The sequence below is a fragment of the Agrilus planipennis genome, unplaced genomic scaffold (assembly GCF_000699045.2).
Source record: "Agrilus planipennis isolate EAB-ADULT unplaced genomic scaffold, Apla_2.0 scaffold43, whole genome shotgun sequence".
In the NCBI taxonomy this organism is placed as follows: Eukaryota; Metazoa; Arthropoda; class Insecta; order Coleoptera; family Buprestidae; genus Agrilus; species Agrilus planipennis.
The window spans coordinates 868,687-885,204 of record NW_020438914.1 but is presented as its reverse complement, the minus strand read 5'-3'; the positions used below and the strand labels follow the sequence as shown (position 1 = coordinate 885,204).

The following is a 16,518-nucleotide window of genomic DNA, read 5'->3' as shown; positions in this document are numbered from 1 at the left end:
AAGTTGATACAAGTTAGAACTTGCCTCAAAATGTATGTATGTACTTACAATCTTTCTGTCTTTCTCTCTGCAACTTTGAATTTCGAGTGTTTGACGTCGATGAGTTCGAATTAGCGCGTCGTCTTATTTTTTTGTTCGAATTACCAAGTGCATAAAAATGTATTGATTTAGTTCGAAATATAAAGAGATTTTGTAGGGAACTCGTGATAACTTTGAATTATCGAAAGGATCGAATTATCGCAGATTTGAATTAACGAGAGTCGACATTTAAAACTGATCCCACAGTCACACACTTTAAATAGTAATTTGCGTTATATATTTTTTTAATAAACGGATTCATATGATACATATAGAGCGCATAAATGGTACTTACATTGTGGCCTAGGTGGGTACGGTTGTTGATGACCAATGTGTCCGCGATGTGGATGTCCATGGCCGGAAGGATGGTGATAATGGTAAGGACTAAGGAATTGCTGTTGGTTATGGTGATAGCCTAAAGGTGAGTGAGGTCCAAGACCCGATGGGGGTTGAAGACGGGCCTTGAGCTCGTCCGTTGACGTGTGACCGCTGGAAGAACTGTCCACGTCCGAAACTCCCGAATCAGCTGGACTTGGCGGTAATGAACCTGAAACAACAGAAAAGAAGTCTTAGTTGCTAAACTCCGTCAGCATGATTCGCAGTTTCAAATGTTTAGACTCAGATCCTGAAAAAAATGTTACTATTGGCCAAGTATTTCCTATCACTACAAAATAGAAAATATGCAGGTAACGAATTAGTTACTGCAAGCAGCAGTCAGGATTTACGAGGCGGTTCTGAAAGTAATCAAAAGCCCCTTTATAATCTCTAGTCGGACGAGAAATAAACGTTAGCTACAATTAATCATATTCCATTAATCCCTTAATTCGGTCTTTTTTCGTTGGCCATTCTGTATCCGAAGACGGTTTCCTTTCCCTATACCTCGTCTGCGACCGTCTGTCCGGTTGCACTATTAGTTACGCATGCCTTATACATCCCTCGGCCGAACATAAACACCGACAACCCCCTTTTCCAAAAACGACGACAGCACAACCCGTTCGTCTCTTTATTCCATTCCTTTTGTCCACTGACCACGAAAAGAGAATACGAGAACCTGTTCTGCCTTTGATTCCGCGAGTCCATCCCTTAATGTCCGGCTTGACCCGCCGACCCCGCTGCCCATTAATCATATCTATTATACTGGTCGAGGTCATCACGGGGTCACCGTTCGCGCCAGTCGACCAGTTCGTTCCTCGGACGCAGTAGGAATTAGGAGGAACGTTCATTGGTCAAATGGACGAAAATGTTCTCTCGAATTATGTCGTTACCTCCGGTGACCGTTGGTGATGGTCGTTTCCGATGGACGGACGTGGAGTGTGAAAGGATATTATTGCACGATGACGAAGACAACACCGCCACCGCTCACTTTGACTGTGACTCGTGAGAACTGGATTGACCTCCGAAATAAGGAGGACGGTAAGAAGGAAGATCCTCCTCTCTATTACGTATTCAATTTTCACGGCACATATGCTGCTTCCTTTCACCATACAAGGGGATCCCAAACAATCGGTTTTAACAAAATATAAAACCACCTACTTCAACAATTTTGGACCAACTAAGACTAAATATTATTTTCTATACGATGAGTATGTTTATTAAGAAAAAATCGTTGAATCAGTTTTGTTTCATTTAAATGGGACTAATTCGTAGGTTAACCTCTTTCAAATCATAAACAATCATGTCACTTGGCAGTGAAATCCCTACAAAAAAAATTGGAATAATTTTGTTTTGAATTTAAATTACAAACTAATAGAGTTTCATGTAAAACCGATAAAAAACACTTTAATTTTTACATAAAATTTTCTTGGTTTTTTTGCGTATTCCAAACAACAGCACAATCAAAATTGTTTTGAAATGTCACTACAATTCTACAAATTGTTAAAAAGACACTAGTTGAATATTTTTTTCTTCATTTTAATTATTAACATACAAATATACTTATATATGAAACATCAATGCTGCACTTCTACAGTCGTGCTCAGGATTTTCCTGAACAACTGGTATCATTCATTAGTGAATAACCAAATGATACCGAAAGCGATTTACCATTTACATTCCCTTTCGCCATCGAAATACGTGCTCTTTAATGTGTTATGATTTATTTTGGCGTTGAACGGGTCAGACAATTGTGTTTCGGCGGGTCGTTCGAGGCGGTTACCGATTTACGTTGAATTCAATTAAAGAACTAACCCATAATGCAAGCAAAACACGTTTATATATGCATTGCATTAAATCCTTACGTGCATAAATGCACAGGTAGAAAAAAGGAATTCATGTTCGGTCGTAAGAATGTGTTTTTCGATTAATCGTTTTATTTACGGGAGTCTTGTAGGTATAGAGCTAAGGGCATCAGGTATGTATTACGTATTCCAACGAGTGACCTAAAATCGCGGTACTTTTGACGCAGTCTTGTATACTACTTTATTTCTGCTCAATAATATTTTTGAATTAATTTTTCATCTTTCCTTCTCTTCACTTACCTCCTCTTCGAATCTATTCATACATTCCTTGTTTTATCTCATCCATATTTTTGAGCAGTTCTTCGTATCCTCTTGCTTATCATTCTTTTTATCTCTTAATTATATCTTAACAAATCCCTTGAATATTTCCAACAGGCTTCAGTCCATCTTTAGTTCCGCCTTTTTTTCCATTTGAATTTTTTTCCATCTTCTACTTTTCTTTTTTAAATTTACATTATTCCTTGACTTGTGATTTTTTTTTACTTTTTTGATTCCTTGTTCACCTTCTGTGCATAATGTATTTTCGCTATCAATTCCTATCAAAACCCTTTGCCGTAGTTCATAGTTATACCTTTTATTACCATTTTACTCCTCCTCTTTGTTCCTAGTTTTAGTGAAATACGAAGATTAGGTCAAGATAGGAAAGAGTGGAGGTGCGTGTCCAACCAGTCTCAGTACTGACGAACTTATGATGATGATTCCTTCTCTTGTAATATTTTAATAATTCCTCTCCGTTGCATGTTACGAGTCTTTCCCATTGAATTCAACAATGTAAAATATTTGAACACAATTTCACACATCCAAATTCTTTTTCTCGTTAAATTAATCAATTTAATTAATACATTTGAAATTTAATTCAGCACTTATATCCTAAACAATGTGCCAGAAATATACTTTAAAAAAAAATAAATTCCGTATTCCAATAGAACCTACTAATTTGTCTAAGAGAGTAGTTCTAAAATGGAAAAAAATGAATTAGGGTATGACATTTCTTTACGCAGTACCTGCATTTTCGTCATTATTAAAAATTGCACCCTTCATAACTTCTCTGTTAAATGCTCTTACTGCTGATACTTCTTTTTTTAGTTTTATAAAAAAAATAAACTTATAAAATTAAGGCGAATTTTAAAAATTCAGAATATAAGTACTAACATCATCAATTTCTACAACTGCCCCTTTGCTTGAAGTTTACAGACTTGTGTTTCACAATGAATGAACCACTTTGACGTAGGGAATTGAAAATATTAATTTTTTTTTAAAAATTTAAATACGTGTAGCTATTACATTCTTATTCTGAAATCAAAAATTTATAACTGCCTTTCCAAAGTTTTTATTCTGCAACTTAAATGAATGCAGTATTACAAAAAGCACTATTTTATAAATCACTATTAACGTTAGAATACGTAAGAATCTTTTTACAAAGTTATATTGCAAATGTTCTTTCACATAGAATTTTTTATTACTTCATCATCACCACGAAAACTATCACACAATTATATCTACATGCTAGATACTTCCTCTGTACCTGAGATTTAAGTGGATCAGATCTACTCCCATTATTCGTCTAGATCTATTCAAAACATCATGTTGATCTTAACACCGATACAATAGATCCCGAGATGGGGCAAGAGCCGTGTAATGTAGAACAAATAGGTGTAAAGAGTCGGCTCGTAAAACGGATAAGCGAATTATGTGTTATTAGACAAAACGAAAAGGCCAGGTAGATAAGCGACGTAACAATATCGCCGGCGGTGGTTGATCTCTTTGATTCGGACACTTCACGTGCGACAAAACTGAGACAAGATGCAAATTTGTGGGTTCAAAGGGACAATGATTTAGACCGATGGGATCAAAACATTGTAACATATACCACGAATAAAATCATAACAATGGCTTTCTTCTTAAACGTAAGAATAGAGTTAAGAGTAAGCCAATAAAAAAAAAAGGTTGTTAAAGGTGTATGTTTGGAGCGCGGCGTTGTACGGGTGCGAAACATGGACAGTGGGAGCGGCGGAAAAGAAAAGGTTAGAAGCGTTCGAAATGTGGTGTTATAGGCGGATGATGGGGATATCGTGGGTAGAAAAGGTTAGAAATGAAGAGGTATTGGAAAGAATAGGAGAACAGAGGACTCTATGGAAGTCTTCTTAGGCATAAAGGTCTAGTCAGAGACATATTAGAGGCAGAAACAGGAGTTAGGAGGGGTAGAGGTAGACCCAGATTAGATTACTGTTCGCAAATAGTTAGGGATGTGGGTTGTTCTAGTTTTAGGGAAATGCGAAGTTTAGCTCAGGATAGGAAAGAGTGGAGGTACGTGTCCAACCAGTCTTAGGACTGACGACCTTATGATGATGAAGCCAATAAAAAGGAAGAACAACGATAGGAAAAAAATTAGGAACATTCGAGCGTCCTTTCTATAAAGGAAAATTTTGATTTATTATGACAGTATTTTGAGAAAAACAACCACGTTTATGTAAATAGGTTATTTATACATCTACACACACAAGTACCCGAATGTAAAATCTAATTTATATGCAAACATGAAGAGGAGGTTGTCGGGAGCGATTTCGACTACTTTTTTTGTTATTAATTAAATTAATTCAAGTTTCACGCGTACAAAGCCGCGCTTAAAAACTAATAGAATTAAAGGAAACGTGTATCTATATCATGAATATCACAAAAATGTGCAGAGTGTAAGTCTCATGTAGCAATTTAGGGACATGTCGATATAGGAATTTCTCCGTAGGTTCCCTATTACAATCCTCACAAAAGAAATCAGGGATACTAAAGCAATGAATACCTCAAGAGTTTTTCATAAGAATTTCGTGAATCAAACCTAACAGATGTAGGTGCAACTTTACAAAGAAGTAGACAATTCCACAGTGTTATATGAGAATTAGATTAAGCAAACATCAAATATTGCAACTCTTCTTAGATAAACTTGTGGTCATCTACTTCTGGGCCACATTTCAGTATTATCAGATGGTATAATCCGATTGATTCTCTCATTTGTTTTTTTTTAAACGAGTAGCAATCATTTTTCTTCTGAGGCCATACAGGAAGCTTTTCATTTTAAAAACAGGACATAAGGAATAGTTTTAAATAAATCATTAGAATATAACGGGTGACAACCCTAACGTGTACCCATTAATGACAAAAAAGTAATCAGTGACAATAAACATAGAGCAAACACATATTAAGCAACATCTGAAATCTTCACTCTAGAAAAATATTAGACACTGTTTAAAGTTGATAAAATTAAAAATTAAATCAAAAAACTTGGGAATTTCACTTAAAACTTTATTATAAACTCGATACGTATTTCGCCTTATAAGGGCATCTTCAGGAGTAACAAAAACTATACTAATTAAAAAACAGTAACTAAATTAATTTATAGTACATCCTCAGAGGGTGGGGGTTGTACAATATTTGGGTCCAATAGAGGATTATTGTCAAAATCTAGTTGTCGTTTAAAATAATTCGAAGTGGTCTGAATTCTGTCGAAACTGCCAGACGCGGATCGCGATTTCGATCTTTGTGGATCTCATCAGCGCGTCGCAGACAGCTCCGACAGAACACAGACCACAGACAGCAGGTAAAAGTTGGTCTAGTTGCTCGTTAGTGATATTTTTAGCTTTTTTTATTCCTAAAACTTCATACCTATTTAGTATTGGACCGTGTTCGTTAAGCTAAATAAAATTTTCTTCATTTCTCATTTATATATAATTTGTTTCATTTAGAGTCAACACGTGTATCTGTTGATATGATTCTATCCAGTATCTACATACATAATTATTACGTATGTCATGCTACAAGAACACACGCATGCACGCAAGTATTTATTAAACCACATACAGGCAGGCAGTGTCCGGATATTATTCAGAGTGGAGATATTTCTCTGACAATGAGTCACACATCCGGAAGTGGAAATCGCCAGTAACGAACGAAAGTGCAGTCAACTTATAACAACAATCAACGACGTCGTCGCTATCGTAGATCGTTATTTATTGCGAAAGATACAATGGACGAGGAGTAATTAGCAAGTTTCAATACGGAATGCGGAATACACCAACAACACACAACAACACAACAGAGCATACGCAATGGACGTGATTAATATTAAACAGCGCCAACGCCGACGCTGTGTCTGCTTGTACTAATCAATACCGTAACAACAATTATATATTAATTTCTTAGCCACTCAAATAATAGTTGTTTACTTGTAATTAGTTAGTGTCTGGTAGTTTTAAATAGAAAGCAATGTAAATATTAGGGTGATTTGTTTCTCAGAACCGACAATTTAAATTATTTTGCTTAAGGTATAAGTACGACTTGATAAACTAACGAAGTCTTATCTTGGCAAAAAATGCTACGAAACATTTTTAAAACTAATTTTATGCTTTCTTAATGGACTTAGCCGTTCATGTAATGATATACCAACTTAGACGAAAATATCTAGTGAAATATTTCCATGAAAAATTAAAAAGTTCTATGAGCCACCAATAAATTATATCAATATGAGCTCCCCCGGAACCAAAGTTTTTTCTCATATTAAATCCGCTTGAAAAAAAATTGAATAACTTTAGTACAGTCGAGTGATAGGGAATATGGGACCTCCGGGCCGCGTGCGACCTTCGTAAGATTCTTGAGAATTGATGAAACTATTCAAAAAACTGTAATAATTTTACAAAAATCCCAATTTGAAGTGAAACTTCTTTACGCACGGTAGGGTAAGTCGTTTCATGCGAGTTGCTATGTAATGAAATTATGCAACGGATGTCCCTCCTCTACTCCGCCACGTAGTGGAGTTCGTAGTGGGGATCGTTTGAGCCATGAGCGCGCTTCAATACAACATTCGTTACAGACAACTACGGCATGTATAGTGCAAAATTTAAATTCATAGTCTACAAATAATACCATTAAACCAATTCCTTAACCCCTATCCCGGTATGTTTGAAGAAGTTACACTTCAGTAGCGTGTTGTATAATTACAAGTCGTATTTTTTTTATAAACAAATGATACTGCCTAATTTAAATCTGGCCTCTAATGATAAAAAAGTTTTCTATCCTTACCCTAGTAAATTCTTCCTATAATAACACCGGAAAAACTATCGACGTGGAAGAAAATGTTAATTTAAAGAGGAGACATAGAGGAAATGTGTTCCACTTAATACATAATCATGATGATTTTTCTTCATTGTCAGTGTAAAATATAAATTTTCTTTTATACCCTGTTTAACGAATGTTCTCTACAACGAAGGAAAATGCTTGGTCTCTTTTGGCTTTATTATACTGATTTTACCATGTATTTTCTATTGTTTTTTCTTTACGGCTTCCATTGCGTGTTGGATCATGTTGATTTATTTGCTATATATCCAAAATTTCCGGAATTGTTCTTAATTATTATCTTATTACGAAAGTCAAAAATATCGCTACCGATAATTAGGTATTTGTCCAAAGAACTCAGTTATATCGTAAGGTTAAACAGTTCTTGTTAAAAAAAACAATTCATACTAATAGGTTTAATATCCTGAATTATGGAAATTGATTCGCATTTACATATTATATTATTATTTTAAGATTGCGTGTGCGTCATCAACGTAGTCGGTACGAAGCAATCTGATCAATACTGACTGATGTTAGCAACAGTAAACATTGAACTCGTCACTTCAAATGTAAGAAAGTGACTGTTTAACTATCTATAAAACTGGGAATGCACTAACAGGAAATGTTCTAAATGCAGTGCAGTCACAATAACTTAATGAATTTCAAATATAAATGTTTCTAAATGACAGTCGTTAAACTAGTATTTATCAAATACGATATAAGCGATATANTTATAAACAAATGATACTGCCTAATTTAAATCTGGCCTCTAATGATAAAAAAGTTTTCTATCCTTACCCTAGTAAATTCTTCCTATAATAACACCGGAAAAACTATCGACGTGGAAGAAAATGTTAATTTAAAGAGGAGACATAGAGGAAATGTGTTCCACTTAATACATAATCATGATGATTTTTCTTCATTGTCAGTGTAAAATATAAATTTTCTTTTATACCCTGTTTAACGAATGTTCTCTACAACGAAGGAAAATGCTTGGTCTCTTTTGGCTTTATTATACTGATTTTACCATGTATTTTCTATTGTTTTTTCTTTACGGCTTCCATTGCGTGTTGGATCATGTTGATTTATTTGCTATATATCCAAAATTTCCGGAATTGTTCTTAATTATTATCTTATTACGAAAGTCAAAAATATCGCTACCGATAATTAGGTATTTGTCCAAAGAACTCAGTTATATCGTAAGGTTAAACAGTTCTTGTTAAAAAAAACAATTCATACTAATAGGTTTAATATCCTGAATTATGGAAATTGATTCGCATTTACATATTATATTATTATTTTAAGATTGCGTGTGCGTCATCAACGTAGTCGGTACGAAGCAATCTGATCAATACTGACTGATGTTAGCAACAGTAAACATTGAACTCGTCACTTCAAATGTAAGAAAGTGACTGTTTAACTATCTATAAAACTGGGAATGCACTAACAGGAAATGTTCTAAATGCAGTGCAGTCACAATAACTTAATGAATTTCAAATATAAATGTTTCTAAATGACAGTCGTTAAACTAGTATTTATCAAATACGATATAAGCGATATATATATCGTTTTCACTGTGGTGAAGTCAGGTAAACATAAGTCATGACTACATTGATATGTAACATACGTTCCACCTCATTTGTCGGTTGTAATAGAAGGCAGTACGAAAGAAATGTAAGTTGATGATATAAAATTGGTCCATACGCAATCTAATAAAAATGCGGGAATATAAAATATGTGTATCAACTAGTTGAGTTACTACTTTATACATATATAAAAAATGTAGTTTAAGACCGACTCCGTACAGACTACAGAAATATAACAATTAAAAGTTAGTATGCGCGAGTTGGATCCCTTTAAAGACCTGTTCTTTATGAAAAGCTTCCAAAAATTATAGAGTAGAGATAAACAGTTAGAACAACCGAAAGTTAGTTCATAATTTGCCACCATATTAAGGTGCTAATTAAGCAGAGAATCGCGCTAAGCTTTTTTCTTAAAGTACATTACCTCTTTATTCGACAAAAAATATTTCTTACATATGCAGCTTTGGAAACGAAAATCAATGCAAAGTGGGACCTCCACCGCTATATGGATAAGTTGGGACATGACACATATTTCCTACACTTCCTAAGTTATGTTTCTGAACAACAAAAATATTCGTGTGCAAGGGAAGAAAAAGGAAAAAAAATGAAAAATTACGGATAGAGTGAATGTAAAAATAGAAGCCGATAAGGTAAATTGGAAGAAATTGCTGATTTTCGGTATCCAGGAAGCCAGATAATAAAAGATGAAATGAGCTTACATATATAAAACAAAGAATAGCGCAGGGTGGAGCCGCTTTTAACAAAAAAAGTCACTTCTATCCTCGCAAATTTAGAAATTCGAAAAACATGTTAGAGATGTATACTGTACGGATGTTAAACGTGAATGGTGGGCCGAGAAGAGAAAAAAAAATTAGAAGTATGATGAGACAGACGAATGGTAAAGATAAGGATGAGGATCAGGAGAAAATTAGAAATGAGGACGTATTAGAAAGAGTAGAAGTCAATCAAAAATAGGCGAGATAGGTTAATAGACCACCTTGCCAGGCATGAAGGGCTTGTTAGAGACATATTATTAGAAGCAGAAACATGAGTTAACAAGAATTAACCTAGGCCTACATTTGATTACTGTTAAGGATAAGGGATGATCTAATTTCAGGGAAATCAAAGATTAGCTCACTAACTGCTGCTGTTTTTTATTTTTATTTTACGTAGCTTGCTGGGGTTAAATATATTGGGTAATACTACATCCCAGTTTATCCTGTAGTACCTGCGCCGCTGGTTGGGACCAACGATTGCAGTTACTAAAATGTCAGTTGTAGGTTTGCGTATGATAGTTACTTAACAAGCTCCTGGTCATTCTAGAGCCCTTCCTATTGTACGAATATCCTATTTCAAAACTAGTTTATTTTCAGCGCCGCTGACCACTGGTCAGTTATGTAGGTATCAATCTAACAATAGGGATACCATTTAACGTTGAAATGATAGTCGTTTTCCCATGTGGAAAAAAAACCAAAACCAGATTATCTGTCTAGGTTTAACGATGAAGGGTCACGAGAATTACAAAATTGCATTAAAATTTTAAGGAAACCGACCGGTCCAACTGGTAGGTACCATGATATAGGAACTTACACGAAACTGCCTATCGGTATAGTTTTCGTTTAGAATCGTTTGTCAGTCATTAATTCGTACCCCGTTTGGGTTACGTAAAAAGGCAGGAAATGATTGCTCTTTTGTTAAGAAATTCAATGAATCACCGATGTTCACTTTATTACAACTGTAATGAATATAAAAAAATACAAACCCACAAATCCGACCTACTGATTTAAAAAGACTTCGCAATCTGACAATAATATAGGCTGCAGACTGCAACTTTTTCTCAAGTTTTTGAGACACTGGCTTTCTCACCGAAATAAAAAACTGAGTTAAATAAAAAAATTACATTTGCATTGTAAAGTACTAAATATTTAAACTACCGTTTTACTTTCTGTTTTACTGAATTTGTATCAAAATATCACCTGGTTCTTTGAAAACTGTCCTAAACTAATCGAAATCTCAAAATCTTTTGAATAGAGTGTAACACCCCTAACGATTTTGGAATTGGTTTATTGGACGTAAATACTTTACTTTTATCTACATATGTAAAAAAGTGGTTGAAGGTACTTGCACGAATTTGCCTATACTACGCCGTATTTTTAAGATAATTGCATGTAATAGAATTAGCTCAGTTCTAAATTCGCTGCTAGTGTAGACTACCTGCCTATGACGTGCTGATGAGAACGAATAAGTTGGAAATCGCAATTCACGTATAAGCAGAGCAGCGTTAATTCATCTGGACAAGTAATTTACACCCTAAGGCCTTATCCAACGTTTAAAATACTTCAATTTGTAGCAAAAATTAGTAGGTTGCAATATAGATACTGCCGTAACGGGATATTAAATTGACTTTTTATATTCCAAAATATAATAAAAAAATCCTAATTCTTAATATTTATAGATAATTATGGATTATGGATACTGAATAACAATGATTATCCTTATCAGAAAAGCAGGAAATGATAATATAAAATGAATTATATAATCAAGTGACGATATAACAATATCAAATGTTTAACAAAAATAAAAATTTAGAATATTTTGCGTAAGACGCAAAAGAGATAGGCAAATAATTTAACTTATCGTTCACCGGATTACGACGGGCTTAAATTTTTTCAAAATGACATAAATGTTTTTCAATCGTTGTAAGCTTTTTAAGAGAACGTTTTTACCAAATTGTTACAATTACGCAACACGTTCTTTTCCCATTTAAACACCAAAAAACGTAGGCGTAGCGTTACAATGTATACCAATCAACCTATTCGTTTTATTTCGGTCGGAAGCATGATGGGCACGCTGTACATGATACTCACGTAAGTGTAAACTGCCAAATACACTAACTTGTTAATTTACTTAACTTGACCTTGAAAACAATTTTGAAGTCTCTTGGCGTATGATTCTCTCACTTTTCCGGTACCTTTTCTGAAACACGTGATGTATACCTAATAGTTTGTTTAACAGAGAAAACCGGTAATCTTTCTACTCAATAAATCACATAATTTAGCAAAAATAGAATATTAAAAATTTTCCACAAAAATATTTTTATTGATAAACTACCGACTTCAGATTTTCCTTTATTCAGATGTAATCATATAAATTAGTAAAATCAGTAACAGTATTTTTACTTTCTAGGTTTTTTCAGTGAATATCCTATATATAATAAAGATAGAAGACGAAAAATTAGAAACAAGTGAATGACTTTCGGTATTTAGGTTAGATAACTCAGAATAGAAAAAGCAGTAGAAATATAAAATATAGAATGGCGCAGGGTCGAATAGCCTTTAACAAAAAGAAGTTACATCTATGTTGCAATTGATTAATTCATAAATTCGAAAAAAAATATTAATGGTATATATCTGTAGTACAGCTCTGTACGAGTGCGAAACGTGATAGACGTTGGCGAAGCAGAAAAGAGAAGGTTAGATGCATTCGAAATGTGGTATTACATGCGAATGATGAAGATACCGTGGATAGAGAAGGTTAAAAATGAAGAGGTATTAGAAAGAGTAGGAGAACAGAAGTCGTTATGGAAATCAATATGAAACAGGCGATATAGGCTGGTAGGGCAGCTTCTCAGACATAGCCCTTTATGCTAGACATATTGGAATTAAAAGCAGGAGTTAAGAGGGGTGGAGGTAGACCTAGATTAGATTACTGTTTACAAACAGTTAAGGATATAGGATGCTCTAGTTTAAGAGAAATGTGAAGTTAAGCTCTGGATAGGAAAGAGTGGTGATGCGTCCAAAATAGGTACTGTAAGGTCCAATTATTGTAATATTCGAAATGATTTAGTCTTTTACGTAATAGACATACTCAACATGTACAAAAATTCCAAAAAATGCATTTCTTGCAATATTTTGATAAAAATTCAAAAAGGTGAATAACACTGACACATAAACTTTATCAACTGAAACAGTTGACAGCCCCTACAAAAATTGAGTTTTGCTGGAAATCCTGAAGACACTGCAAACTTAACAAGCATTAAATCTTCTCACAAAGGCCAACTTTTACAGAAAAATTTTTTAATGGGAAATTGGTAACTAGAAGCATACAATGATTTGCATAATTTTTAAGGCCTAATGGTGAAATAGGTCCTTATTTTTATTCGTTTCAGAGCAGCTAAGCCAATATTAGTGCGTGATTCAAGCGTTGACGTTGCTGTAATCACATTGCGTTTTTGTGACGGAAGTTTTTAAATTCTGGAACAATTTCCCTTGTTCATTCATTCGTTACGTTGGCATTTAGCACTATTTCTACCATTAATTATGAAGAAAAGTTTGAAACACACTAAGCAGAAAATAGAAGTTTAAAGAAAAAGCAGGGGGGCACCAAATATGTGATTATACATATAGAGGGTGAAGATGAGTATTCTTTTCGTTTCTAACTTTGCTTATTAGTTGTAGAGAATCCAATGAAAATCCGACAAACAACAAACTCACCTCTTCAAAAAAACGGAAATAAGGGTTGGCAGATGTTTTCGACCCCGTTGCAAAAACACCACGTGCCAACAACTGCCTAAAACTGCAATCGTGCACCGTCAAAAATTTATCCCGAGCCAAACATTCTCTCACACAGACGTAAATATACGCACAAGCCCGCATATTGTTTGTGGTGTATGTATACATACATAGGACACCATGCAACCCTATGCAAGTTGGCACAATGTGCTGTTTTGCAATCCAATCCCTTGTCCGGTCCGGACATCAAAGGGTGACCGGCCCCGAAACCGAAAAGGGACACAATAGGTAAAGGATTCGTCTGTCCACAAAATGCGAAGAATTATTATGTACATGTACTGACACGCTGGGCAGCTGCAATTTTCGGATGATATTGCGCTACTTCTTCTCTAGACAAATCGAAATTGCCAAATGTGTATTGTATTGACAAGGGGTGAATTTTGAACAAATATTACGCATTTACACCACCCCCACACGCGTACAAGGAACAATAGAATATTGTGCAGATTTATTTTTCATACGTTGAGGGTGAGAAAATGGTCTGGTCTAATGAAAAATAATGGATTATCAATAATTATCAGGCAAACTACTCGTTCAGCCGAAATGCAATCGTATTGATTATCATATTACGGATGCCTATTTCAAGATATTTCCAAGGATCGAACATTCCCTTTCGTTTCAGATATTTTTGTGTTTCATATATAATACATACTGTATTAAAAAATATATAAAGCTGCATCTTATATACATATGTACACAGTATTCTAAATTCTATTAGTATTATTCGGTACCCGGCAAAATCACTATCCGATGCATCTCTATTCTAAATCTATTTTTTTTTAATTGGAGTTTTCTCACACATTTTTCACAATACTGAAGTAACCTATATGTCATAGAGCCCTTGAGAGAGGACAATTTCCCTCATTTCCCTGCACCGTTAATCCGTCACTGCTGAAATATCTCCGAACATTCTAACGCCATTTTCTCCACAAACCACCTACCTACGTTATGGTTTTTAGTAATAGTTTCATTATGGAAGAAAACACAGTACACGTCAAACAGTAATCTAATCTAGGTCTACCTCTACTCCTCCTAGCTCCCGTTTCTGCCTCTAGTATGTCTCTGACTAAACCTTCCTGCCTGAGAAGATGTCCTACCAACCTATCTCGACTATTCCTTATTGACTTCAATTGAGTCCTCTGTTCTCATATTATTTCTAATATCTGTTTTCTATCCACGGTATCCTCGTCATTCGCTTGTAACACCACATTTCAAATGCAATTAACCTTTCCTTTTCCGCTGCGTCCACCGTCCATGTTTCACACCCAAACAGCGCCGCGCTCTAAAATGCACCTTCAACAATCTTTTTGGAATTTCTAAATTAATCGTTCGCGAGCATAGAAGTGACTTCTTTTTATTGAAGGCGACTCGACCCTGTGCTATCCTCTGCTTTATATCCCTACTGCTCTTTCTTATCTGACTTATCTGACTTCCTAGATATCTAAAAACAGCCACTTTTTCTTCCCTTGCATACCAGTATTTTTATTTTACTTTATTTATTTATATAGAGTAATGTTTTGTCAATACTGCTTCCAGACAGGGATGCACACTGTCACCGCTACTTTTCAATCTAGGCATTACGTGTACAGTTTAATTTTTTGAAATTTCGAATAGAAAAAATTATTGGAAGTGCGGACTGTTAAACTTCAGATTATTGTGTATTTGAATCGGATTAATGAATTTTGAATATTTCCACATTATATAAGTATATTAAATCATTTTTTATGCACTGAATAATACTATCTGTTTATATTAACGACTCTTTTTATGTACGATGTTTTTTTTGAAAAATCTGCAATTTCATCATCGAAAATATTATTTCCATTAGAAACAGTTATGAAATTTTGGATTCTTTTTGGATTAAGTAAATTTTAGATGAAATACGTCCACTTATAAAAATATATGGGTCTTCTATATCCGTCTCAGAATTGTTAAATTTGGAATTTGAGTTTCCCAATAATTTACGTGTATTTTCAAAGAAACCAAGTCTACACCTACGAAATTTTATTGCTGTTTATTTTCGGCAAACCTCTAATACGTTTTTATTAAAAGTAAACTTTCAAAACTGAGTCTTTACAAACTCTATACTGTCACACGGCAAACAAACTGTTCCTTATTTTTATAGTTACATAATTTAAAAAAAATGCCACATGACACAACAAACTATGTACATTGTACAGGTATGTAAGCCAGTATAATACCCTTCGGCTTTTACTTTTTTTTTTCTATGATGACAAACGTTATCATTATCGATTTGTCTCCGTTAAATCATTAACCGATGATCATTTGCTGTAAAGATATATATATACGTAAGTTAATTGCATTTTTAATAACTTGTAAATAATAATGTTGAATTTTTTTTTAAAGGTCATTCGAATAAAACAGTATACCTTATAACCGGAAAGTCAACGCTTACAAAATACACGATAAGATAAAAAATTATCTGTCGTTACATAAATATTTGTAAATTAAAATCCATACAACAAACCGAATCGAAACAAACAAATTCTTTTTATAACACACTACTACTACTGTAATCTTTGCAAGTGAAGATGATATAAATAAAAACTAAGCAAGTAAATAAACTCCAATTACAATTAACAATCGATTTATAATTATTAACAATTAGGTGTGCTAATGAATTATAAAAATTGCCTCCTATTGCCTATACGGGTATGGCAACACATTTCATTGTCGGTATTTTTTCCTTAGTGATACTTAGTTTGTACAAAGAGCAACAGGCAGTTATAGAGCTGGGGATGCAACGTAGAGAAGTAAATATTAGGAAGGGAGTCAGGCAGGGATGCACACTGTCACCGCTACTTTTTAATCTATACATCGAAGACGCCATCAACATCATTAAAGACAGTACAACTGTAGGGATAGATGTGCAAGGGCAAAAGATTAGTATGCTTAGATTTGCAGATGATATAGCAGTATTAGCAT

General features: G+C 34.3%; 1 protein-coding gene across 1 annotated transcript in view; it reads right to left on the bottom strand.

Moving 5' to 3' along the window:
- Window positions 1-16,518, bottom strand: part of LOC112903880 (ecdysone-induced protein 74EF-like) — a 213,812-nt gene that overhangs the window by 32,013 nt on the left and 165,281 nt on the right. Inside the window, exon 5 of the mRNA XM_025973579.1 lies at window positions 374-625. Coding sequence (XP_025829364.1) covers window positions 374-625 — 252 coding nt within the window. The remainder of the gene's footprint in view (window positions 1-373; window positions 626-16,518) is intronic.